Source organism: Rattus rattus, chromosome 7 (assembly GCF_011064425.1).
Source record: "Rattus rattus isolate New Zealand chromosome 7, Rrattus_CSIRO_v1, whole genome shotgun sequence".
NCBI lineage: Eukaryota > Metazoa > Chordata > Mammalia > Rodentia > Muridae > Rattus > Rattus rattus.
The window spans coordinates 2,749,550-2,776,436 of record NC_046160.1 but is presented as its reverse complement, the minus strand read 5'-3'; the positions used below and the strand labels follow the sequence as shown (position 1 = coordinate 2,776,436).

Genomic DNA, 26,887 nt, shown 5'->3' with positions numbered 1-26,887 from the left:
TATGTGAATCTGTGTGTGTGTGTGTGTGTGTGTGAGTATGTGTGTGAGTCTGTGTGATATGTGTTTATGTGTGTCACTGTGTGTGTGTGTGTGTGTGTGTGTGTGTGTGTGTATGTTTGCATACATGGAGACTCTGACTAACCTGGAACTCACTCAGTAGCTCAAACTGCCCTTGAAGTAATGATCCTTTGCCTCAAGCTCTGGAACTGGTATTACAGCACTGAGTGCTTCTGAGCACAGCATATACGCTTGTAAGATGGGTCTGTGGATAATAGGCTTGGCATGCATGAACCGTGTACCAGGAAAGAACTAAGTACACAGTTGTCCTTTGACCTCTGTATGTGTGCTGTGGCATGCATATATCCACACATGCACACACATTCAATAATAAGAAAGCTTTCTTATTATTATGTATACTTTTCCCGCTATCCATCTAGAACCAAACTACCTAGTATGAAAGTGGACAGTTAGAAGAGCTGGGATCAATTTTCATTAACACAAACATCATACTGCTTTGTTTATACTTCCTCTTGTTTATGCTTCAAAGTTGATTATGTTAGCATGTCCACTTAACCCTTTAGAGCCACAGCATGTGACATGTGGGGGGTTGTGACTAAGTAGTTGATGGCACACTGTGAGTAGTGCTTATCCATGCGGCCGGGAATTGTGGAAGTTTTCAGAGTTCTCAGACCCGTTGCTGCTGGGATGGGAGTGGTAAGCAGGTGGTATTGGACTAACCGTCCTAAACGTAGAGCACATAGCACATGGCAGCCGAGCACAGCAGTCCAAGGATAAGGTGCCTGGAGTGTTTACATATGATTTTCACCAAGATGGATGACATTTCAAAAGTACAAAGTGACAGGACCAAGCTATTAAGATTAGACAATACTCTCTATTTCTGATTTCTTCTTTACTTCTTCATAGCAAAATGATCTCTCTTCCTACAACACCCAGAAGTCCATGGACCTAGAAATAATTATCACATGCAAAAAACAAAGGATCCTGCAAATCCCAAGGCCTGGAGCCACAAATGTACGAAGGACCAGGTCATAGGTCGACATAGGGTGCCATGATCACAGATAGAGTGCAGGGAACTGTGGACACAAGCACATGCGCTTGGCTGTGTGGATACTGTGACACTTCTCCCTGCCCCTGATAGAAGGTGACAGCTGACATTTCATTTTACATGATTTTTATAAGTAGGGAATTTCAAAAAACCTCCGTGGACTATTTGCCCAAACCTCAGATGTACTTTACATAAATATGCAGTAACAGCAAAAGCCTCTTATCTCCCCCTCAGTAGCATCCGTGGTAGATGTTTCTAATGCTACTTAATCATTAGCGGATGCTTGATGCTGCTCCAATCATACTTGATTCACTGTAAAACCCGAACGTATTTTCCTATTTTACTAAGCAAACAACTTTTGCCTTTCCTAGTTATTGCTAACGAGGCCCTCTGCTGTGATCTCTGTACATATTATCGGATTTATTTCCCACATGCCAGAGCTCTGCGGCTATGGGCATTAAAGCAAAGGAAATGGTTTCAAACAGCTTAGGTAATTTAGGCTTGCTAGGCCTGAGGTCTGTGACTATTACACTTTCTTCTGTCTAATGCATCTACACACATGATTGCAGAGTAATCTGTTGTCATTTTGTACTTGAGCAGTTCTTACACATAGCAGCAGGCACCTGCCCTAAGCAGCTGCGTGCCGCTGCCTCCCCTCGTCACATCTTCTCCTCGAGGGGTCTACCTGTCCTTTGCTGCTGGAGTTTTGCATGACCAATGAATGGTTCCCATACAGAATACTGGATTAAGTATTAATTTCTAGTCTGAAACATGTGCTCAACTTAACATTGCTGGGCCACACATTAGCCTTGGCCAGTTCTATATTTCTTCCTGAGAAGATGATGGCGACCCTTGAATCGCATAGCACCAAGGGGCACTATGAGATTCGGAGCAGGCAAGATAGGAAGTGGCCAACTGCTGCTCACTGAGTGAAGGTCTTTATAAAAGCATGATAGCCTAATTATTTTCTCTATGTCTTTCTTACAAAAGGTGCTTCTTCAGCAGTTGTCCCCACAACTGGACAGGCTGTCGTAGACAGCACTGTCCATGGTTTGCTTGGCTGTAGCTGTGATGATCAGAGTCATTTTCTGTGTGGAGGCTGTTGGTTGTGAGCCCTGCCCCTCTGTGAATTGAGGCCTTATGAAGTTAGGTGGCAAAATGGCCACCTATTTTGGGGCTGTGTTGTTTCAAAAAGTTACTGTAGCAGTAGTGGGGCATGAGTTTGTTTAACTGAGAAACATCCTATCTTTAATAGATCAGCATTCCTTGGCCATTATTACTGGAGTGAATTACCCTGTCTTTCATATTTTTATTTTGATAGCCTGTATGCTTAGATATTTAGAAAACAATTATTTATGACTTTTCTTTGTTTATCTCATGGGACCTACTTTCTTGGAAGTAAGAACTTGTTTGATTAGGATTTAGAATTTCTTTTTAAAACATTTCCCTCTCTTTTCTCTCCTGATCTGAAAGTCCATGATATAATCTGAGTGAAATCCAGGGAGAGTCTCTCTTTGAGTGCACACAGAGTCTGAAGTGTCCCACTTCCTGCCTAGGGTGTCTATAGAACATTCTTTGAAGCCACAGGCTTCCTGGGTACTAGAATAGAGTGCAGGTCTCCGGATTTAGACCTGGATGTATTCACCTTTGGGACATAGGTGACATCTCTATATATTCCAGTCATAGAGCTATTGGCTCAATTTTCTTTTATTGGGAAATTCTCATATTCCTGTTTGGTTACAGTGTAATAGCCAAGGTGAAAAATTAGATACCACATGCGATGTATCACTGAGGGGCCTAGGGACTAGGCTGGGAACATATGTCAGACAAGGAATCCATTACAGTGGCAGAGGTTGAATCTTGGGTGGGTGGAGGTGATCAGTAAGGTGTACTGTATCTGAATGTTATTGGGAAGACAAAGCAGGGAAGATTAGTCACTGTCTGTCTCAAAGCTCTTTAAGGCAAAACCCTAGAATTTTTTTATTCCTCACAATGTGCACATTTTCCCCATTGCAGCAGAACGATATTAAGCTGAGGTACAGAACTTGTCTTACTGAGTTGTAATGGTTCCTAAGCAAGAGCTGGATAGTGGCGAACTTTAGAAGTGCGTTATAAAAATATCTTGCTAGATACTAAAGTACCCACTGCTAACGTTTCTTTTAGGTTGGGAAAGTAGATTTATTTTGATTGATTATACGATTTACTCCTTTTGCTATTGTTTTTGCTTATTTGATTATTTTGATCAATTTTTTATGTACTGCTTATTTGCTGGTTCTAACAACAGCAATTTTCTGTCAATGCTTACCTTTAGCAGACTACAGCGAGCCCTTCACAGTCTCAGTCTTACTGTTATAATGGACCACACTGAATACCATCCATGCCATTTTGCAGGTGCTAAGAGGCAGGTGCACAGGCTCAGTGACGGCTTTTGATTGCACATCTAGTGGAAGAACTTAGATCTGAACTCAGACACCCAGATTTTCCAGGTTCACTCAATGAAACAACAGCTTCCAAAACTTCCAGATACACACAATTCATATTTGTCTTTCTTGTTTAAAAAATGTCTATTATTATTTTTTAATGTGCTTCATTGTTGTGCTGGTATTTTCAATACATTTTTTAACCTGGACAATTGAGCAAAGCCTTTCTTGTTTTGTTATCACTCCCAGGCTTGTATCACAGCGTGTGACTGATCTAATAATGGTGACAGTGACCTCATTAACGTGTCAGTGTGTAGGGAGGAGACCTGTGAGCTGATGCCAAAGGTAACATTTGCTGCTCTTAGGAGCAGATGAGCTGATGACAAGAAAGCATACTGCTCGTCAAGGAGGCAGCACGCCCCGTGGAGCAGAAGTCAGAATATGCCGGCTTACCCCTCCGAACATCTGAGGACATGGAATTAATAAAGTACCAAGAAACTCCACAGGAAACAAACCTCGTTATCAAAAATAGGGACTCGACAAATTACCATAGAACACAGCTTTTTTCTTTTAGGGATGTAGATTTTTAGGAGAGACAGACTCAGACTGTATTTTTCTGAATACATTATACTTCCCCTTTCATGGTTGGTAAGCTTTTAGAGTATGGAGATGCATGGCATTTTCTCCTTCCAAAGCACAAGATGCATGCTATACTTCAGGAAGACTTTGTGGCAATTTAACATTTTTAAATGAAGTGATATAAAACAAGTTATTGATGCTTTTATGTTGGACATATATATATGGTGCTTAAAAACTTATTCTGTGGCCCTTAGTGAACATATATTGTTGTTTAGTCAGTCACCGTATTGGTGTGTGTGTGTGTGTGTGTGTGTGTGTGTGTGTGTGTGTGTATCTATACCTATATCTATATCTATACCTATAGATATAGATATAGAATTTTCAAGTGTAAGCAAAGTTAATGCTAGTGTATCTGGTAATTATTCAAGCAGCTAATCATGTGTTGGTTGACATTTTTTATATGTTTCTTGACAATGTCTCTTGTAACCCCTGTCAGTTTGAGTTTACCCTGCAGTTGAAGTTTACCTGGACTGTCTGCTCAGGCAGAAATCTAACACTTACCCGTTACAATAATTTGAAATAAGGTTTCCTTGCTGTTTAACTTCCTTTAATATAAATTTCTTTCCAACATACCAGTTCAGAAAAGGGGGAATGGAAAGGGGCAGGGGTCAGCTTAGAGGTAGTATAGTTGCCAAAAGTAAGAGAGGGGCTGCAGACTGAGCCCAGACCAGGGAAGTGAGAGAGAGGTGGGTAGACAGTAGTGCAGGGAATGCAGAAAGAAAAGAGGGAAAGAAGGAAAAAGGGAAAGAGATTTTCATATATATATATATATATATATATATATATATATGTTCTTTTCTTCTACGATGACCATATTCCATTTAGTTTTACCCTAGTATGCTGGAGAATTAAATTTATATATAGTAAAAACAAAAAAGTCATCCAAACAAAAAAATAGTCGTAAGCCAAGATACTGAATGCTAGTAATACATTCATTCATCAGTGCCAACTTGAGCTACCCACCCTGCATGATGCCGGGACCTCCACACTGACTGGGCTCTCATGTTCCTGAAAATGGAACATTTTTTATTCCATTTTTCTGGCTGTAGCTCAAAATTCTCCATTTTAACAGCAATGTGTTGGCTATTATTGGCTAATTAGACTCACTTTTGAATAATTACATAATAAATAACCTACATTTAAGTGAAGAACAAAATTATCTTCTAATCAGGCTCAAAAATATGGTTGAATAAATGATATATTCCTTTAAATGATGAGATTACTTATTTAATGAAAAGATGCAGCTTGTTCAATATACATATTTTTATTCCTAATGGTTAATGGGATCAGTTCAATAGAAATTCTTTGATTTTTTTCTCAAAATAGCATACTGGAAAACCACTCTAAATTGCATAGTAATTGTAGCAAATTTTCCCTAATGAATAGTAATGCATGTAAAGGAACTTTTGCTATCAAATTTAAATTTATCCCAGAGAATTATTGAAATGAACATTTTAAAAGCTATTCTGTATTTGCGAGGTTCCTACATTTTACAAGCAGAACCTGCATTTCAAGAAACCAAAATCCCACTTTCACTCAACTAGAATCGTCAAAGAGAAAGTTTTACCTAAGTAACTCTCTCCAAATCTCCCCAACAAATATTTGTAAGGACTGTAAGCAGTGATGAGTCTTCACCAAATCTAAAAGACACTATAATTACTCAAACATCTGCGACCCGTCTCTGAAATGTAGCTGATGTCCAAACAAAGTCTGTTTACAGTTGTTGAGCTGGCAGATCATCTCCACTGTCTCAAACTATAAAAAAATCACTCACACATGCACATGCATGTGGGCACACAGACACAGATGCATTCACACAGACACGGGACACAGACAGACAAGCACATACACGTACGCGTGCACACACACACACACATACACACACGCACACGCACACACGCACATACACGTAGAGAGAGAGAGAGAGAGAGAGAGAGAGAGAGAGAGAGAGAGAGAGAGAGAGAGAGAGATGCCCTGACTAATTTCATGTAGGGGCTTTCCACTGTGTCCAGCAAGAAGTGTCCAGTTAGTTGAGAAGTCTTCCCGTGCTTAACCAGCTATCCATCCTTAAAAACAAAGAGATCTGACACACTCTCCTCACCACTGTAAATATAAGAGGATTTTCTGAGTACATTGGAGGAAGGACGAAGCTAAGTCTGTTTTCATTGGATTAAATGGAAGTTATTCACTAGGAAGCTGCCATACCAAACGGATCATCATGTTCACTGAAGGACTTAAGTATCATCATGGAAATCACACTTCTAGACTTCACGCATGAACATGGAGAAAGTATTCTGTTCAACAGGGGGCACAAAATGAACATGGATGGACATGATCTGAGAACTGAAGTGGGCTTGCTTACCAAGCACATTTGAAATTAAAAAACAAGTGTCAGAAAAATCCATTTCACAAATGCATTTGCTTGTAAAAGAGTCAGGAGGCGGCTGCACACTTACAGTGTAATAAAACTGACAACAGGGAGCACTGGAAAACGCACACCAGAACACGTCATTGCCCTCAACGTAATTCCTGCCAGACCTATCCATTCGAACACATACATGTCTTGGACGAGGGGAAAGCACTATAGGTACGAGCGGATTTCTATTCATTGTTTTCAAAGGAATCCCATGATGAAGGTCAGTGTCCTTGCCTATAAAGAGGGCATTTTTTGGACATCGATGGTCCGTGACCAGTGGAAACATAAGGTTTCAGCTTGAGGAGACGGTTCTGTCAGTTGTCCTCCCTGTCCTTCTATTGTATTCTAAACCACGACTGTACCAGCAGCGGGAAGCTATCATGCAATTCTAACCACGCAGGACAGTGTGGCTGGAATCAACTGTAATTGAGTTCCATGTGTTCCTTCCCAGGGGGTTGTCCCTGATCTAGTTTCAACATGCGCTGCTCTCATCAGGAGGTCCGAGTGGCTTCATCACTTGCCCATCCGTTTCAGCCAGAAAAAGTAACAGCATTATGTAAAGGGGAAAAAACAGCATGGATATTACTTTTATAGAAATGAATTGGAAAAAAAAAAGAAAAGCTGCCATTTGTGCTCGGTTATTCCAGGCACTGCAATAATTATCTTAAATACATTCACCTTTAGTGCTTGAAATGCCACCCCCCCAAAAAAAAACATAAAACAAAAACAGGTCATATATTAATGCCTTAGATGAAGGATTTTAAAATCAGAAAAAAAAGAATAAAGAATAAGAAAAAAGTACAAAATGTATGGTGGCTTCTAAGTAGAAAGATAAATCTAAAAAAGAAATCCCGGTCTAAAACAGCACGAGTCATGTGACCTGTTCTCACTCCCAGGGTGGCACACACGTGGATGCACGGTAGAGCTCGGTCACACTTGAGCAGTGATGAGATTAATAACCACACACACCATCCTCTTCATTAAGAGTACTGAGTGGAGTCACATAGAACTTCTCATCTATCCAACACTTAATAAAAGCTGTAATTTGCTGATGGTGAAGAAGAGCCTACATTGCTTTCTATGTTTGTTTTTTTTGGCATCTTTAGGAAGGAAGCCACCTGAATATCAAAAATGTCACAATTTCAATGGGAAAGGCTTTTTTGAAAGTGTATGTATGTTGATGGTCTATCTGATAAGAAAATGTTCACATATAAATATTCAGGGAGAGTAAAATACCCGGGCAACTTGTGTGGCAGCTAACTGTGGAGCTCTTGAGACTGCTCCTTCCACTAGCTTAGGGGGATAACTGATGGGTGTTGGACAGGACTTTATCTCTGAAATCTACCATGATGTGTTGTGTTCTAAAGGCCTGCTTACCCAAAGGTTGGCTTGCTTATGTGAAAGGATTTTTACCCAGGCATGTCTGACAATAACCAAAATCTCATGATATCAGCAGTGACAATTACCACCAACATTATTTTGCATTAATATAAGGACAACAACAGGAAGAGAGATATAAGGAAATGGTATATTTATTTTAAGAGTCTGTTGAAGCAGACTCTCAGAGGGAACGAACAATATTCAGATTCAAGCAAGGTCAAGAAAACAGATGACTTTTCTTAAATAATACCTGGAAAGAAGATAAATATAAACTGAAAAGTTTAACTGATGCCATTATACACTATTGCTACAGGCACAAAATCGCATGTAATATTAAAGAAGAACCAGGAAGAAAATCAGAAATTTGAATAGGAAAGTAAATGTTGAAAACCATTTTATGTATAAAATGCAATATCCAAAGATTTCAGGACAGAGGAGGTCACCAGAACAGACGCCAGCCAGTGATCCTACAAATGTCCACACTCTAAAGTGCCTACCGTAGATTGCTGTCCGTAGGCCGGTGAGGGCAGGTGGAAGATGAGGCAAGAAGAGCCTTTGATTGGACAGTAGAAAAGGAGGCGGGCTGATAGTTTTTTGAGAGACAGGAGAGAAGGTAGGAAGATGGAGGAAGAGGAGGACAGCCCAGATCTGTGTGACTTTCAATAGCCACAGGTAGCTGTGGATATCTTACAAGGAATGGATAGTTACAGGACAGTTTGTCTTATCGAGGTGCACAGTTTATATTAATATGAATTGGCTCTGAGTTTATTGTGTGGATGTTTTATGGGGTGAGAATTTACTGATATAAATCTGATTGATACTTACAAGCTTCTAGAGTTTTGATTTTCCCCGGTTACAGGGATTGGTGACAGCTGTGAGATGGGCAGTTGCTACATGGGGCTGGAGTGGCAGCGACTCACACGGGATCTTAGCGTGTCGGGTGGAGAGCTTCCAGAGCAAAGGGTCAGAGTCTGCCTGGATGAAAATCCCCGCTGGTGCATGTGATTGGCTGGTGCCCGGAGTAGGGCGTGGTGTGGGATGGTGTATCATTTTTGTTATTTCTTGCTATACCTACCTACTCTAACAAGACCTGAGGAGCAGAAACCTAAGGACTAAGGGGAGAAACATGGCAAGATAGGAAGTTAAATAATCCAGACTGCAAGAAAGTGTAAGTGGCTATAGCGGAGATAGCTCATTGGATCAGAGAGCGTGTTGTACCAGCATGAGGACCCCAGGTCAAATCCCTAGGACCAACATTAAAATAGAAGCCCTGACCACTGGGTATGGAGACTTACACTTCAGTCTCAAAGCTAGACATAGAAACAGACAGATTTTTGTGTATTCTAGGCAAGCCTGATCTAAACAAGTCAGGGTCTCTCTCTCTCTCTCTCTCTCTCTCTCTCTCTCTCTCTCTCTCTCTCTCTCTCTCTCTCTCTCTGTGTTTTCTGTTTCAGAAAAATTATAAAATGGCCTTGGAGAACAGAGACAGGCAGGCCCTGAGAACTCCTCAACCAGCCAGTATAGACAAAATGACAGCAAGCTCCAAGTTCAGTGAGAAAACATGTCCCATTGAAATAAGGCAGAAAATGACAGAGTATAGAGTGGCATACCTACTATCTTCCTCTGTTTTCCATGGGCAAGTAAACACACACACATACAAAGACACACACACACATACACACACACATACACACACACATACACAAACACACACAAACACATACAAAGAACCACACACACGTGATCATTATTACACAGAATCCGTAGTTGTATATCTTGGTTTGTGCAGGAGACAGTGCATTAGAAAAGTACATAAACTTGTAGAAAATGTACGTCATGGGGTGTGCACTTTCACACGTTCCTGCTCCATACTGTTGCCCTCTTAGGGGTGAGGTTGCAGATATACATTGGCAAACTCCTAATAGGCAAGTACTCAAGATAGTCATGAATTCAGTAAGGAAGAAAGAGCAGCAAGAACATCTGGAACACAGATGTTGACAAGATGCTATGTGCTTCCTATTATTTTGAACCTTTAATAAAGCAGTAAAAATCAGATAAAGAAGGAGTAAGAGCTAGAGGATGGGCACAGTGGTTAAGAAGACGTGCTGCTCTTGCAGAGTTCATAGCATCTGTGTAGGGCAGTGCATAGTGGCCTCCAGCTCTGTTACAGGGGATCTGATACTTCCTATGTCCTCGGGCACCTGCACTTATATTCACAAACTCAGAATCACAAACACTCATACACACATCTGAGTTAAACACAGAGGAGAAGGGGAAGATTAAAGGGTTATTTCCCATTTTCCAGTATTCTGTCTCTTAGGTCCACTGTACCCAGAGGAATACAGACACCATAGAGTAGTTGCTAAGGAGTGTTTAATGGTCCTATAAGCAATGCTGGAGTAATTGGAGCATTTTACTCAAGAAGAAAGACAAAGCATCAATTTCAAGTGTAATTAAAGTCCTCACACTCAATTTACTGGGCACTTAAGGTGAAGGCAGGATCTTTACTGTGCGGCCCAGGATAATGACCTGATTGGGTAATCCAGATCAGGCAGATAGAGTTGAGTCGATGGTCACCAGAGATGGAAGCGTTACATGTAACAGATTATCCTGGGGCTGAGAGTCCTGTGGGAAGTAATCTGCTAAGAGGAACAGTTGAGGCAAGTCAGACCATCTCCAGCTGCAGCTGCACTGAGGATATATATATATATATATATATATATATATATATATATATATATATATATATAACAAGAGAATACAAGTTTATTTTATTGAGATATGTTCTTCTGGGAATCTAGGTAAGATCTATGAAGGTCACATCTCCTACAGTACTTCCATTGAACGAATAGGCATAAGTCTACAAGTATAAGTGATCGATGGGAACGGGCTGTGATTCACTCATTACTAGATTCCACTATCTGCTGGAACAGCACAAGGACTGTGCAGAAACAGAAGTGATATGTTGTCCTCATCAGATGAGTTTCAAACACATCACAATTGAGAAACTAGAACTTTTTATGGGCAAAATGTGACATGAACTTTTGAGAAACACAGCAAGATTCAAACATCTCTTTTTTAAAATCTGTCAAGGACATTAGCTCCTGTTTGTTTTGCTTATTGTCACAATACTTCAACATCCCAAATTTGGAAATATATCACTTTAGGTAACTTTGCAGCAGACTCAATCATGAGAAAGCTTGTCAGTGCAAAGGTCATGTGATTCCTCACACCTGACTCTATAAATTTTTAGCTTTCTAGTTTCACTGCAAATGATGACAGGGAAAGCCTACTGTAAACTGTGTACAAAAGTGACCCACAGAGCTACTGGAATGTGAACAGTAAATTCTCGCTGTACAGCTCCTTACTCACTGCCTTATCTAAAAGATCTATTCTGTTTCTTTGTTTCTGTTTTTCAAGACAGGGTTTCTCTGTGTAGCCCTGGCTGTCCTAAACTCATACTGTAGATCAGGCTGGCCTTGAACTCAAAGAGATCCACCGGCCTCTGCCTCCAAAGTACTGGCATTAAAGGTTTGTGGCACTACCATCCAGCGAAATAATTTTGTTTGTTTTTGTATTTGTTTTACAGTTTTTAGAGTGAGAAAATATTTATTACTGAAAGGCAAAAGCTCACTAGGTCATGTTTGTTTGTAATTGATTGCTTGATTTTTAATGTTTTGTCACAGAATTTTCTATAGTCTATTTGGACTTCATTTCACTATGCAGTCTAAGGCGGCTTTGAAATCCTTATCCTCCTGCCTCTACCTCCAAGATTATCAGCATATATTACCCTCAAGTCAAAACAAAAACCCACTGGATAATGTACCATTTTGTATTAAGGTAGCCTAAGGTACCTTTTGTCACATAAGTGGGCATCTCTTCTAAGAACTATAACATGCAACAAAGATTTACAGTAAAGGCAAGGAAGTAAGAAAAAAATTGACTAACCTAACCCACCTGAGCTCGGCTCACAGGGGTCAATGTCCTCATCGTCGCTGGGACACTCTGCCGAGGCCACAAGGATATCATCCGTGGTCTGTAAGGGAATCACAGTCAACAGGTTAATTAAAAGTCTCCTTAGTGGTATGTTCCATTTCATTTACAAGTGAAACACAGTCTGTGTTTACATTATAGATTGAGAAACCAAATTTATTGTGTTCCTTCCTCAAGACATAGGACACTGAGCTTATATTCGCAAACATATTTTAGATCTCTCATAGAAACATCTCCATGATTGTGAGATCTGGATTACAACTTATTTTGCACTCGGGTATAGAAATGGTGATCCACAGTTGGTACACACCCAGCCATCCAGCTGCAGTGTGAGGCTGCACACAGAAGCATGCAGATGTTCAAAGCAGCCTGGCAGAACCAGCCAAATTGAGATTGATTACAGCCCCGGAGAGCTACAATGTATGCACCAATAGGCTTTATGCAGTACTTGTGCTTCGCTTCCTGAAGCAGAACAGACATAGCTTTTTTACATCTGTGAACAGGTAGCACCATAAAAATTCCACATGTACTTTGTCATCACTGGGGAACACAGATTACACAGAAAATTAGATATGTTGTTTTGTTTTCTAGGTGCAGAAATGAAGCAGACACAGTGAAAATATATTTTCAATTTTTAAAATTTTATGCTCAAATATCATTTTTGCAATGTTCAGATAGTAGAAGCTATTTCCGTGTTGTTCTTCCCATCCTCAAGGTTTCATCATAAGTAAAACGTGTGTGCAGAGTAGGCTGGGGGGGAGGTGACCATTTCCTCTGTGACATTATAGTTGCTTCAATGAACTTACAGCCAAAAAGATAACTGCCACTGTAATAAAAGTCAAAGTGTGTAAATCCTAGCAGTTAGTCACATAATCAACACAGTGACAAGCATCAAAGGTTGTTCTTTACTGCCACTTATGAGCGGTAATAAACTCAGAGGAGTTATTGCACGGAATTTGTGAAGGTTTACGTCGGATTTGGCTAACGCTAAAGGAAAGCATCAAATCCGTGGTGCAAGAAGGAGATGCTATTGTATTTGCAGAGATTCCATAGATCTCGGCTATTCAGAAGATGCTTGAGAGAAAACTGATTCAGCTGTTTAACAGGAATTAGAATAACATCCAAGAGCTAAAGTCAATAGAAAGCCACAATATTGCCAGAAATAAAGATTTAAAACGATTTTTAAGAAAACTGGAGACAAGAAGCAAATGGCAAATTGATGGAACTAGAAAATATCATCCTAAGTGAGGGAATCCAATCACAGAAAAACACACATGGTATGCACTCACTGATAAGTGGCTATTAGCCCAAAAGCTCAGATTACCCAATGATACAACCCACAGACCACATGAAGCTCAAGAAGAAGGATGACCAAAGTGTGGATGCTTCAGTCCTTCTTAGAGGGGGAACATATTCATAGGAGGGAATACGGACAAAATGTTTGGAGAAGAGACTGAAAGAATGGGCATTAAGAACCTGCCCCATCTGGGGATCCGGCCCATATACATCCAGCCACCAAACCCAGTCATTATTGGAGATGACAAGAGGTACATGCTGACAGAAGCCTGATGTAGCTGTCTCCTGAGAGGCTCTGCCAGAGTGTGACAAAGACAGTGGTGGACGCTCACAGCCAAACATTGAACTGAGAACTGGGGTCCCCATTGGAGGAGTTGGAGAAAAGATTGAAGGAGCTAAAGGGTTTTACAGCCCCATAAGAACAACAATACCAACCAACCAGAGCTCCCAGGGACTAAACCACTACCCAAAGAGTACACATGGACAGACACATGGCTCCAGCTGCACATGTAGCAGAGGATGGCCTTGTGGGGCACCAATGGGAGGAGAAGCCTGTGGTCCTGCCAAGGGTGGACCCTACAGTGTAAGTGAATGTTGGGAGAGGGGGAATGGAGTGGACGCAGGAAGGGCAGGAAGATGGGTGAGTAAACACCCTCACAGAAGAAGTGACGGGGAGGGGATGGAATGGGCTTTATGGGTGGGAAACCGAGAAAGGGGATAACATTTGAAATGGAAATAAAAATCCACAAAAAAAAGAAACTAAAAGAAATCTGGAGACAAGAAGCAGGGGCACTTTAATGACAAACAACAGGCTTAAAAGTCAAATGCAAGCAGGATCTATCTCCAATGTACTTTAAAATTAACACGAGCCTTTAGGCAGCACATAGATGTGGATTCATTTTGGCTTTTTGCTCTTAATTCTTCTTAAAGCGTTTCTAGATTCATGTATTCTCCTGGTGTCATTTTCAAGACGGAAACTTAAAATGCTAGATTTTCCAGAAGCATAGTTGTTCAGAGAGAAAGCTATCAGCCCAGGGTGTGCACAGCACTTCATTCTCATTTAAATGAGAGATGTTCATCAAAGACCTATCTGGCTTCCGGCAAGAGTTCATTTTGCAGCATATCACCCATCTGGGTCACATGAGATTAAATTAGGGGTCCTTCAGACCAATTAATCTATCATATCCCAGAGCAGAGAGTGGGCCTTTTCCTATGGCTAACATCTAACAGGAAGCTGTTATCGTCACCCAGAGTGTTGTGAAACAACCTAAAGTATTCTCTATGACTCATTCAGCGAGATTCGTCAAAGGTGCTGAGCTCTGGAGCTCTGGTACTGAAATGGATGCTTTGTTTTCCTTATCTTAGCAAATAATGAGCGTTATTCATAAGGAGTAAATCAGCGCATGGAGAGTACTTGGAATATGGTCACTTTGTAATTGTTAATGAAAACTTTCAACATTATCAACACTAGCTCTAGTGTTCTAGCTTCATGAAAGAGGAGCTGTTTCAATTAAATAATATTGAGCTGTATTTATAAATAGTAAAGTGTCCAACTAGAAGATTTATGTTTGTAATTATATTCAAATTTGAGAGTTACATTAGGTAGTTTTTACACTTCCAACTTTTACCGTCTCAGTTCAAACTGTGACTTAGACAAACATCAAGAATAAATGAGGAGGGTTGCTTGTTAAAAAGAATTTATGGTCACATATGTACATGTCATTAGAAAATATTTTATTCAGGCTAGTTGCTTAGGTAATGCAAACCAACCTACTTAAAGGCATTTTCTCTAGGGATCATTCTGCTTTAAGCAGAAAGTGTTGTAACTTTTCATAAAACACTATAAGTAAAATAATAAAGTCATATAATAGTGTTTTATTTAGCACTTTTAAGATAAAATAAATCACCAGAAAAATATAACTCATTTATAAAACTATCCTTTAGGTTTTAATGTAATTTCCTGCTATAATGCATATACATGCATATATACACACATATATGCATTACATACATATATATCCTTGATTGTGATGTGTGCATTTTTCCACTAAAGTTAAAAACAAGTGACACTTTTGTGAGTAAAATTCTCAAATTAATAGGTGTCATGGCTGAAATATCTATGGTGTGAAAAACCCAGAGGCAGCTCAAAGAAGGTAAAAATATTAAGAGGCAGTTCAAGGAGGGGAAAAAAAATCAAATTTCATCCAGGAGGGGATTTAACCTAAGAATATTCTAACCAAAGCTACGTAATTGAAATTTAATTCACTCTGCTTGGAGCTGCCTGTCTGTGACTTACAGTTGAGCATGTGGTATTTAAAAAATCTCAACTATGTCTCATTAATCAATTCTCTTCTTTAGCAGACTTGGCTTGATTTTCATAACCCTTTTAACACAGAGACAACCCACTGTAAGAGACGAAATGGCTATCAAGCAAAAGCATTAACTTTGTGTAGCAGTCCATTTAGATAACTGTCTCCTGTCTCTAACTGTACATTTAAACACTCACAGGTCAAAGAACCACTTTGATGTTCCCTAATAGAGCTGCGTCTGTGCCTGAGCATAGCAAGCATCTATTTCCATTTCAGATGTCTACACAATAAAGTCTCCATACCTTTAGACAAACACATAGGATGCGTGAAAAAGGGATGAAAATTGATGCGTCATGTCCTGTATCTGAACCCTAATGTACAGGATTAGGAGAGATTGTAGTCAGAAGCAGTTATTGCGGTTTATCTCATAATTAATGATATCAGGGGAGACTACTTGATAGTCTATAAACTATAACAACATTCCCCTTCTCACAAGGAGTCTTTCCTCACTCATCATTTGCAGTAAATACACTACTTACATTTTAAAAAAAATACCACTCAAGTGTCTTTGTGGTTAAATGTATGTGTGTGTGTGTGTGTGTGTGTGTGTGTGTATAGATATATATATGAATGAATAAATTTTATGTCCCTGCCAAGAACAAAGACATTTCTAGATGCCACTTTCGCGGTCCATGGCTGTGCTGACTATTAACCCCTGTCAGTGAAGGGACACATACAAGAAACATCAAGCAGAACAGCAAACAAGAGTTGTGAGGCAAAGGGCAACTCCAGCTGTGCAATTACAACCCTTCACTGATCCTAAAGCTGTGTAAATGTTCTTTCTTAACTGAAAAAGTTTAATAATAAGCATTATAAACGATAATATACAGATATACGTATAGCTTATGAGGAATGCGGCTGGAAGAGCTGCTATTGGAGTTCCAGAGCTAAGCACTTGCTGAAGCAACCCAAGAGCAGCAACTCACACATCTGTATACTCACGCATCTGTATACTCACGCATCTGTACACTCACGCATCTGTATACTCACACATCTGTATACTCACGCATCTGTATACTCACGCATCTGTACACTCACGCATCTGTACACTCACGCATCTGTACACTCACGCATCTGTACACTCACGCATCTGTACACTCACGCCTCTGTATACTCACGCATCTGTATACTCACGCATCTATATACTCACGCATCTGTATACTCACGCATCTGTATACTCACGCATCTGTATACTCACGCATCTGTATACTCACGCACTGTACACTCACGCATCTGTATACTCACACCTCTGTATACTCACGCATCTGTATACTCACGCATCTGTATACTCACACATCTGTATACTCACGCATCTGTATACTCACGCATCTGTATACTCACACATCTGTACACTCACGCATCTGTATACTCACGCATCTGTAAAATCACTTACCCCAGTTTAACGTGTGAGCTTTGGCACTCATGAATATTTAGGGCAAAGCTTATACATCCCTGAAACAGCCAGCTTTCACATTTCTTTAATGTTCTTTCCCAATTGACGCCCAAGGCTATTACAAAAAGTGACCATAAATCATCTCTCTGCTTGGGGAAAAGACAGACTTGAAAGCTATTCAATTTTCTTCAAAAAATTTTCAGCTGCTTAAAATGTATGCAGTGATTTTAGAACAGCGAGAGTGGGATTGCATAGCAAGACTCCAGCATGGTAAAGAGACTTACTCACTTAAACTCAGTTCTGTGTACATTTGACTCTAGTTAGCTTAACAAGCCAAACTCACAATATGTAGAAACATGTGCATAATGTTGTAGATAAATGCATCTTCAGGAAAAGAGAGAGAACATGTCTAATTAAAAGCAATGTTCTTTCAGCTTATTTATATAACACAATAAAACATTCAAGAAAGAAATGTGGTATAAGAAAACATGAAACTGAATTCTCACTTTTAAATAAAACAGCATGTCTCTCTTATAATTTCTTTGAACTACTGTTGGCTTTTATTCTCATACTGAATTTCCAATTTTCGCCAAAGCAACTCTGGAGAATCAGCTAAAAGTTTAAACTTCCGGAAGGACATCTCAAAAATCTGTTGGCAATAATCAGAATTTGGAGGTGTAAGACCTCCAAATACTATAGGTGGCAAAGCCAAGAGCTGAAAGGGAACCGAGAGAACAGGGCAGTCGAATGTCCTCACTCTGCTTGCTCTGGTTTTGGACAAATCAAGTTTTTGAAATGATTTCGGCTATTCCCAAATTAAATACTGACAGATGTTTACAAATGCAAATCCAGGCTTTTTAATGGTGTTAAAATGAATCTCTTTCCAGCTATTGAGACTGAATGGACTAATTAGTCACACAGGTTAAACTGAAAATCCTTATTGGCAATGAGGCCCAAACATAATTTATGACTGGAGCATGCCAGTGGTGAATAGCTTCAATCAGCAGGATTCCAAGACCCTCGTGTTCATTGCTGGCGTGTAACAGGTCGAGGAAGGAAATCACCATTCACTAAGTGTTCACTGATTTTTTTGCAGTGAGACTGATATTGGAACCATTCACGTAAGGTGAATGTTTCCTCATGTATTTGAGAAATACAGGAGCTAGAAAAATAATAAAACACAACTACAATTACATGTCTAATGAAATTATCTACATCCTCAACAAATTGTGAATATCATTTACTTGAGATATCTATCCATCCAACCATACCAACCCATCTTGTTTTCTGCATGATACGATGTATCTTACAGAGATGCATGATAACATTAATTTACAGTAAGTGAAAATGTGGAAGAAATCAAGAAATATCACATTGTGAAGAAGGAGCCAGCACATTCATTCAGAGAAACAGCTACATAGGCGAGGAGACTCACACACAGCTAGCCTACTGTCTTTATATGGGGCCAAACAGAAAGAAAATGACACTAAGGGAAGAAAAATATCAATGCTAGGCGTGGCACAGCTGAAACACCTAAGTTTAATATCTACTATGCTGATTTGGGGGGAAAGGTTTTGTCTTTGCGTTTTTAGAAAAGGCGATTGGACTCTGGACATCTTCCAGATCAGAATATGGATCAGATTTGATAGAGGGAGACCTCCGGAAGAACTAGATTCAAGAGAATAAAAAAAGACAATTTCATCCTAACCAGTCTGTACACCCTACACAGACTGACACAATCCATACAGATATCTTGATGATACTTAAATGTTGTTGTGAGATTTATGTATTACAGAATGTACAGCTTTGGGGAGTCTCATCATCAGACAGGCTGACCTGACCTGCTTGAAATCCTGATCTCAGGGTCTTTCAGCTGGATCCAGTCAGGACTGACATCGGACACTATAACAATCGTTGGTGTGGCCTTTTTAAGGCCAAAGAGCTCCCCCATTTTCCCGACGGCACCCGCAAAAATATCTCAATGCCCATGTAGAGCTTAAAGAAGTTATTGAGGAGTCAGTGCCCTGGTTTCCTAAATTTTCAGAGGCTGGAGGTAGTTATTGTAAGATTGTCTTTCTGGGGAATTTAGAAATAGTCATAATCTAACAGGGAGGAATTAGCTGAAACTAATTGCGCAGCCATAATCACATTTGGTAAAAATCCTTATAATTGTTATTAAGTTAAAGTTATTTCTCACCCTGGAACAGAATTTGTTTGATATAGAATCAGTGTTTGCATTGACATGAATTTCCTCTATTGCTACAAAAATTTTAAAAGTGCAAGGCTTGGACCCAGTCCTTCTATTAATGCCATTACAAGCTGTTTTTAGATGATTAAGCAATATGAGTTAAGAGCCAGATAGCAAACTCATGGTTCTGAGTTCATTAAAGAGGTGTTTTTTGAAATAATTCAATTAGGATGGCTGAGAGTAGTCAAGGCTTAACAGTTGAGAAATGCTTTTCATAGACAGTTTTCAAAAACGTCAAAAATCCACAAACTGCAACATTTAATGTTATTTATCATTTGTTGAGACATATCTGCTCCTGACAGCTGCCCTTTCATGGGTTCAAAGAAGAAACTGAGCACCTCCTCCAGGTGAGGATATGTACACTGCGCTAAGGTAGTCACCGGGAAGACATTGCCCATTTCTTCTACAGACCTGTGCTGTTTATGAGAGAACACAAGTCACGGGATAGGACAGCTTAGTTCGGCTGAGACAGAATTAGCTAGTCCTTAAAAACTCCTGTTTCACATGGTCTTTCAGAGGATACTGGGCCAGAAGGCTGAAGACTGATGCTTCAACTTGTTGCTAATGGAACTGTATGAATAGGCAGCTGTCGCTACGACTTGTCTTGTGTTAAGCTTCCTTTATTTTTGGTTAATATTAGTAGCTCTTGGATTTCTGATGGAGTTGAAGTCTAATTATAGTCTCATAGCCCACACAGGCTACTTAACATTGAGAAAACATATTTGATTTGATAGTTCTCAGATAGTATAGAAGCTAGCCAGCACATAGTATATAGATTTTAGGCCTTTCTTATGTTAGGATAGATAACAGAAGTGTTCTGCTTAAATGACAAAAATGATAAACTGGATGTTAGGTGTATGTTGTATTTTGTTACTTACAGAATGGTAATAGTTGTGCTCAATTTATATCTGAGAGAAAAGAGCCTTTTAGCTGGACAAAAGGGGGGAAATGTGGATTGCTGTCTGTAAGCAGGTGAGGGCAGGCACAAGATAAGGCACAGCCTGTGATTGGGCAGTGAAAAAGAAAGGTGGGCTGAGAATTTTAGAGATGGGACAGAGGGTACAGAGCAAAGATAATAAGGAAGATGGAGGAAGAGAATGATAACCAAGGTCCATGTTGCTTTAAACAGTCAATTTGTCTTATCTAGGTGGGCAGTTTCTATCAATATCAATTGGCTCTGAGTTTATTGTGTGGGTGAGGATTTATTGATATAAATCAGATCAATTAATTACAAGCCTCTAGAGTTTTGATTTTGCTGGGTACAGGGATTTGTGACAGCTAACTGCAAGATGGGGCAGCGTGGCAGTGACCCACCAAGGGAACTTAGCCAGTCAGGTGGAGACACGTCAAGAGCTCTGGCCAGAGAGTCTGCTGAGTCCAACTGACCAAGACGAAGACACCGCGCTGGTGTAATATGGTCCTCCAGGGCCAGTGCTGGCGTGAGATGGTGCTCCAGTTTTATTTCCTGATACAGGTCAGCAGTTCTCAATTTATGGGTCGTGATATTGTTGGGGGCCAAACAACCCTTTCCCAGGAGTCACATATCAGGTGTCCTGCATATCATGAATATTTATATTGTGATTCAAAATGGTAGCAAAATTACAGGTATGAAGTGTTAATTAAAATAAGTTTATGGGTGTGGGTAACCATCACAACATGAGGAACTGTATCAAATGGTTATAGGATTAGAAAATCTGAGAAGCACTGTACAGTGTTGATCGATATTAGCTACGTCCTAATTGAGAAATCAAATCTTAATTCTGGGCTTATACACAGTGTCCATCGTCTTGAATTGCTTCTTGTATTCTAAATTACAACACACATGCACACACACAAACACACACTCACACATATACATTATACATACATGGTATATGCATGGGTGAACTTACATATGTAAGTATTTTATATATGAATTATAATAATTCCCCTAGCTAACCAAGTTACAGCCATTTTTGCTGGTGATCCCATACTGGGAAGGCTGAGGTTTGAGGCATTCTAGAATAGCCTAGACTCCTTCAAAGAATGAAAACTAAACAAAGAGCAAACAAAGATGATAATAATATTTCCCTATGTCATGGGTAGGTTGTGGGAATCAAGTTCTATGTGAAAAATATTTTGGAGAGCAGGGAAGTGCCCACAATGCAGACTTCATATACTCCTGATATTGTTCCTTGTCACGTTGACAACATCTGAAGTTAACTAAGTTGTATTATGATTGATAAGGTGCCTCCTTTCTTCTCACATGACAGTAACAACGGTTCTGAAGAGGGTTGGAGAAGGTAAGCAAGCCATCTACTTCATTGACTGTACTCTCTTTTCACCCCAGCATTCTCCTATCCTGTCGGTTGAACAGAGCCTTTACCCTTCATTTCAGTTGACTCTTCACTCAAGGCTGCTCGCTGGGGACGCTTCCTTTTCCCCACGATAGAATTCACTGGAAGCATGGCTTATTTAGTACACATATGAGAGTTTAATAATTAAGCAAGGAGGTAAGATGCTCTAATTAATGCCAGGCGACAAGGTATTCATTTTCTTACATGAGTAAGCACATAGATTCAGAGATACTGACACCCCGAGTCCTGCTCACTGCATATAACAACTTATTGCAAGCAAGGATGCAGATTTAACTGTTGCTTTCCGCCGTGTGGTACCTACACTTACAAAACAAAAAACCAGAGGGGGTCGATCATCAGCAGTAATAAGGGGATATAAAGAGAGAAGGGGAGATGGAGAGACAGAGACGTAGACAGAGAGGGACAGAGAGATGGAGAGAGTGAGAGAGAAAAATCTGAAGACAGACACATAGAGAAAGACATAGAGAGACAGAAACAGAGAGAAAAAGATCTCTCAGGGTGATCTTTGCACCAGTGCTCCATGTTATAGTGGCTGCATCTATAGCTATAATAGACACACCCTGTGGCATATTTGATGCAATTATTTTAAAATCTGCTATTGAATTCTTATGGGACGTTGGATATAAGTTTTATTTACATTAAAATAGAAGGGTACGCCTTTCCAAATTACCCTGAAATCAAAATTTTGAAAACTGCTTAGATAACGTTTTATTCTGTTTCAAACACAAAGAGTTTATATCTGTATTTAAGCATATGTTTCAGTGAATAGGATTAGCTTAAATCATATGACTCCTTAAGATTGTGGCATATTTTCTTTAAGTATTTACATATATGAAGCATTTTATGAAAATGACCATGTTATGAACAAATAATTATGCAAACAGTGGGTATTTCATCTTGAGATCAAAGCTATAAGAAGTATTATACATGTTATTTGAATTGCTGCTATCATTACAGTAAGAATCTTTTTGCCCACTCTAATTTCACAACAAATCTTTTTGTGATAAGCTGTATTTGCCACCATTGCTCATTTGTGATAATCTCAAAATAAGAGTGAGAAAGTATAGATTCTTTTCTAGAACTGTATCCCCTAAGACCTAGACATAAGAATTGAGGTTAAAAAAAATCACACCTTTCAAAGATTTTATTTCTCTTAGCAATGACAAGGAAAATTCATGGCTGGATTTCTCACAATACCTGATGGTGGGAATTTGGGGCAGAGAAAAAGAAAAAAGAACCTGATGCTATGTTTTGTACAAAGAAGAATGAGGAAAGGTTAAAAGGAAGCAAAGGCAAAAGTGTCCTGCACTCAGTTGCTATGTCCACTTTTAGGAAGCATCCTTCCCCTTCAGGAGAACACTGAGATAAGCCTACACGAGAAAGGCCTGTGGGTGGGGGAGAAGAATGATCATACTCCAACTTTGTTTTATAGTCATTCTGCATTAGCTACTCCTGTCTCCTACTCACTGAATCGCAATAGTTCTATATTGTATAAAGTTTTATTTAATTGCATGGAATCTATGCCTACCTGGTTTCCTTCAAAGCCCAACTCTCTTTTGAAAGTTTTATTTTCTTTCTGAGATGAAAATTGTATGGAGGCAAGGACTGGCTGACACAAGCCATCAACTTCAGACCAGAAAGTAAATGCAGAGTCAGGTGTAGTCCTGCAGGTTTTCCCTTTGACTCTCCTGCACATTTCCTCATTAATTCATTCATCCTTAGTAATGTATTGAATAGTTTTGAGTACCAAAGAGTTCCATAGTGGAAATAATGGCTGATTCTTACATAGCTCCACATATTTACGCGCAGCAATGGAACCTGCAGTTATTTCTTTTCCGTTTGGAGTGAACATCTGTCCTTTTATGGATTAGGTAACTAATTCACACATTGAAGGTTGCTTTTCTGGTGCCTGGTAGCAACAGGACACAGATATCCGAATCAAACATGATTTCAGCTTGTATAAAAATATGTGATTTTAAAATTAAAGAGAAATTAAGTCCATTAATGAAACTATATATGATACCTGATATAGTTCAAGCAACTAAAAGTTTTGCACAAATAAAAAGATTTCAAATATGGTGCTGTATGGGAAAAGCTGCTCTATGATCTGTGATAAATCATCACTTGGCAAAGGTAGAGGCATGGCATGTTAATTTCCTTAGCAAATGACGGCTTTCCCTTTACCATTGAAAAAAATATTTTGTCCTTTATTTGTATCCTATGAACAGGTGATCTACCTGCACTTGTCTGTGAACCATGTGCTCACAATGACAGAAGAGGGCATCAGATCCCTGAGCTGCATTTAGCGGACAGTTACTAGGTGCTGAATGGGTGCTGGGAGCTGACCTGAGTTGCTCTGGAAGAGAAATGAGCACACTTTACTGCTGAGCTGTAACTCCAACTCCTCTCATCACCATTTTAAAGCAGCTGAGGTCCACTCGTTTTAGAATGAATAAATAGTGCTGATATTAACTTACTTGTTCCCTCTTTCTTTCACCTTTGCTCTTTCTATTTAATTTGTAGTGTCCCGACTGCTAATGTGGCCACCTCAGGGGAAAAGAAGACCTCACGTAACCGAAAAAAAGCCAACCCAACAGTTCTGTTTGAGTCTTACTAATATATCACAGTAGCTAGGTCTAATCTGTCTGTCTGTCTGTCTGTCTGTCTGTCTGTCTGTCTGTCTGTTGGCCTTTTTAATCTATCTATCTATCTATCTATCTATCTATCTATCTATCTATCTATCTATCTATCTATGTGTATGCATGTATCCATCTATCTTCTCTTACAGTTATCATTACTACAAGATACTGTAGTCCGTCGTTATTTAGAAATTTTTCTGTGATTATGAATTTTTGATACATGAGACAATCTACTTGTTCTGTTACAACCCAACCCTGGCAGAAGGAAGGTGCTTTGTAGGTGTAATTCCCCAGTTAAATTGCTATGTTCTGCTCAGTGAATCAGGATAATTTGCCCCTAATGAACAGAATAATGAGAATAGTGTGTGTACAGGGAGAGTTTCTGTTTTCATTTGTTCTCAAAGATGACTTCTAAGATGGAAGGGTTGTCCCAGTGAACGTGAGAAAAGTGCTAAGTGACCAGATCAGTCTTTGTTGTTAAATTCTTAAGTCCAAACAGGGAAGGTGCCATGTGCTTGTCTACAGGAAGCTTGCTCTTTCTACCATAAACAGAGAAGGACTATATTTGCATTTGAGCTGAAATGACTACGTTTAAATTCCAGCTTTGTCTGTTACTTACCAATTTTGTAGCCCTAAGCACCTCTCCTAAGTTCTCCAGGTTTTTTCATGTGTAAAAGAAACGTTATTTTTGCTGATTATGCAGAAGTTCTATGAGCATGAAATGATCTGAGCCCAGGCAGTACTACTGACTAGCATGGCCGTGGGTACATGGAGATGCCACTGGGCACGAATTGCATAGATGTTCCTGGGTCTCAAACTGGCACATAACTTCCTTTGTCTTCATGGAAGATGGGAAGGAAGGATAATTTCTAGCACTGGACTCTCTAAGTAACGTTTGGGTACAAACTTTCCTTCAGAAAGGATGGATTCACAATTCTCTTCCAGTCATAAGCAGCACCAAAAGGTGCACACACCTAAAACACCAGGAGCATCCCTTCCACTCTCCTCAACTGCTGACTGCACCAAGAATTCTGAGATATCCAGAGGAGTTCTCCTCTATTAAAGTGAGGAAACACCCTGGTAAATTCGGGCATGTGTCAGATGACCAGTGCTAATAACTGCAGTGCTCAGTGCAGGACTTGGGTGCAGGTCCTGATCTTCAGGCTTTCCATCCAGTTAGTGACTTCCTCCTGTCACCTTTAGGTTCATTTTTGGATATGAGAATCATGAAAATAGCAAAAGGAATCATTACCTACTTTTTCTAATACATGATACACCTTTAAAAACTATTCCCGTTTTAACGAATGTTTTTGTAAAGCCTTTAAGAAATGCTAGAGAATGGCATTCACCAAAATCACCCATGGCTGTTAGTTAGCCTTCAGAGCAGTCGGCAATTGGTGCAAGGCCCATTAATGACCAACTAGAGAGCACGAGAGAGCTGGGGAGGTTTTCCCTAATTGCTTTCTATTGTGACCTCAGAGATTTATTGGTGAGCCTACCTTTATGCACATGTGTCAGTGGATGGAATCTGTTACAGAACTCTTCCTACAAGTATGTGATATTTTATTGATTCCTGTTACCAGGCTGTGGCCTTTCCTCTATGCACTCACCTTGCCAGACCTGTCTCTCACTTTCATCCATTCTAATTTTTGGATTGCTCACTAATCAGGGACATGGAACAATTCTATTCAATATAAAAAATATTCCCAGGAGAAATTGTGAAACCATCCAAGGCTACCTTTAAAACAGGATGTTTAGAAGGCAGTTTTCCTGGCTGATTTGGTATCATCCTTCATACCAGCAACATATCAGTGTGTCAGAGTCCAGTGAGGATCATTGCCTCTGCCCCAACACTTCCCTACACACTGAGAGCATGTACAGTGTATGAGTATGATGTGTATGCATGTGTGTGCACACGTGCATGCACAGAGGCCAGAGGAGGACATTGACTGCCTTTCTCTACCACTGCTCATATAAATCCTTTACCTCCACAGCCTCTTGTTGAACCTGAAGTTTGTCTGGCAGCCAACAACCCCCATAATTCTGCTGTAGGTATCCCACCATAACACAGAGGATTACAGGTCTGTGGATGGTCATGTCCAGCATTCTATGTGGGCACTAGTGTTTAAACGCATGCCTCACTCAGGCCAATTCAAACTATTAAAAGCTTTTCCCTCCAAAGCTTTGCAGGCCCTTTCCACTTCCAACTTGCTATACAGATTTTCTTTGAGTTGCAACATAGGATATAACCTTGAGAAAGCCTCCAGAAAAAAGAATGTAAAAAATTATTCTCAAACTGGAAAGGCAGGTGATTCATAAGCATGTGATTGTAGCTCATGGCTTCCAGCACATAGGACATGTTCATCTTCTCCAACTGCAACATTTTCCATGAAGACAGTATGTGATTCTTTCAGAAATATTCGAGTTATGATTCCCCAATAGTCTATTCCTATGTCACTTATTGAAATGTTGTTCCATTCAGGTCAATATGGTATCATTTGTTTTATGTGTATGTGGACATGGAGGTAGCAGTAGAGGCCAGCCGAGGACATTGCATCCTCTGAAGTTAGAATTGCTGGCACTTGGAAATCACCAACTGTAGATTCTGAGAGTGGAAGTCTGGTCTGCAACTGTTCAGCATTGAATCTGGCTACATCATAATATTTTCTAA

The 26,887-nt window shown here is 39.8% G+C and overlaps 1 protein-coding gene across 7 annotated transcripts in view; it reads right to left on the bottom strand.

Moving 5' to 3' along the window:
* Positions 1 to 26,887, bottom strand: part of Nrxn1 (neurexin 1) — a 1,103,898-nt gene that overhangs the window by 10,728 nt on the left and 1,066,283 nt on the right. For 4 of the 7 annotated variants that reach the window (XM_032907826.1, XM_032907820.1, XM_032907823.1 and 1 more), the window contains one exon: positions 11,879 to 11,957. In XM_032907826.1, the coding sequence (XP_032763717.1) occupies positions 11,879 to 11,957 (79 nt within the window). Of the gene's footprint in view, positions 1 to 11,869; positions 11,958 to 26,887 lie in introns of all 7 variants that reach the window. The other 3 variants (XM_032907819.1, XM_032907821.1, XM_032907824.1) reach the window with 1 other exon arrangement.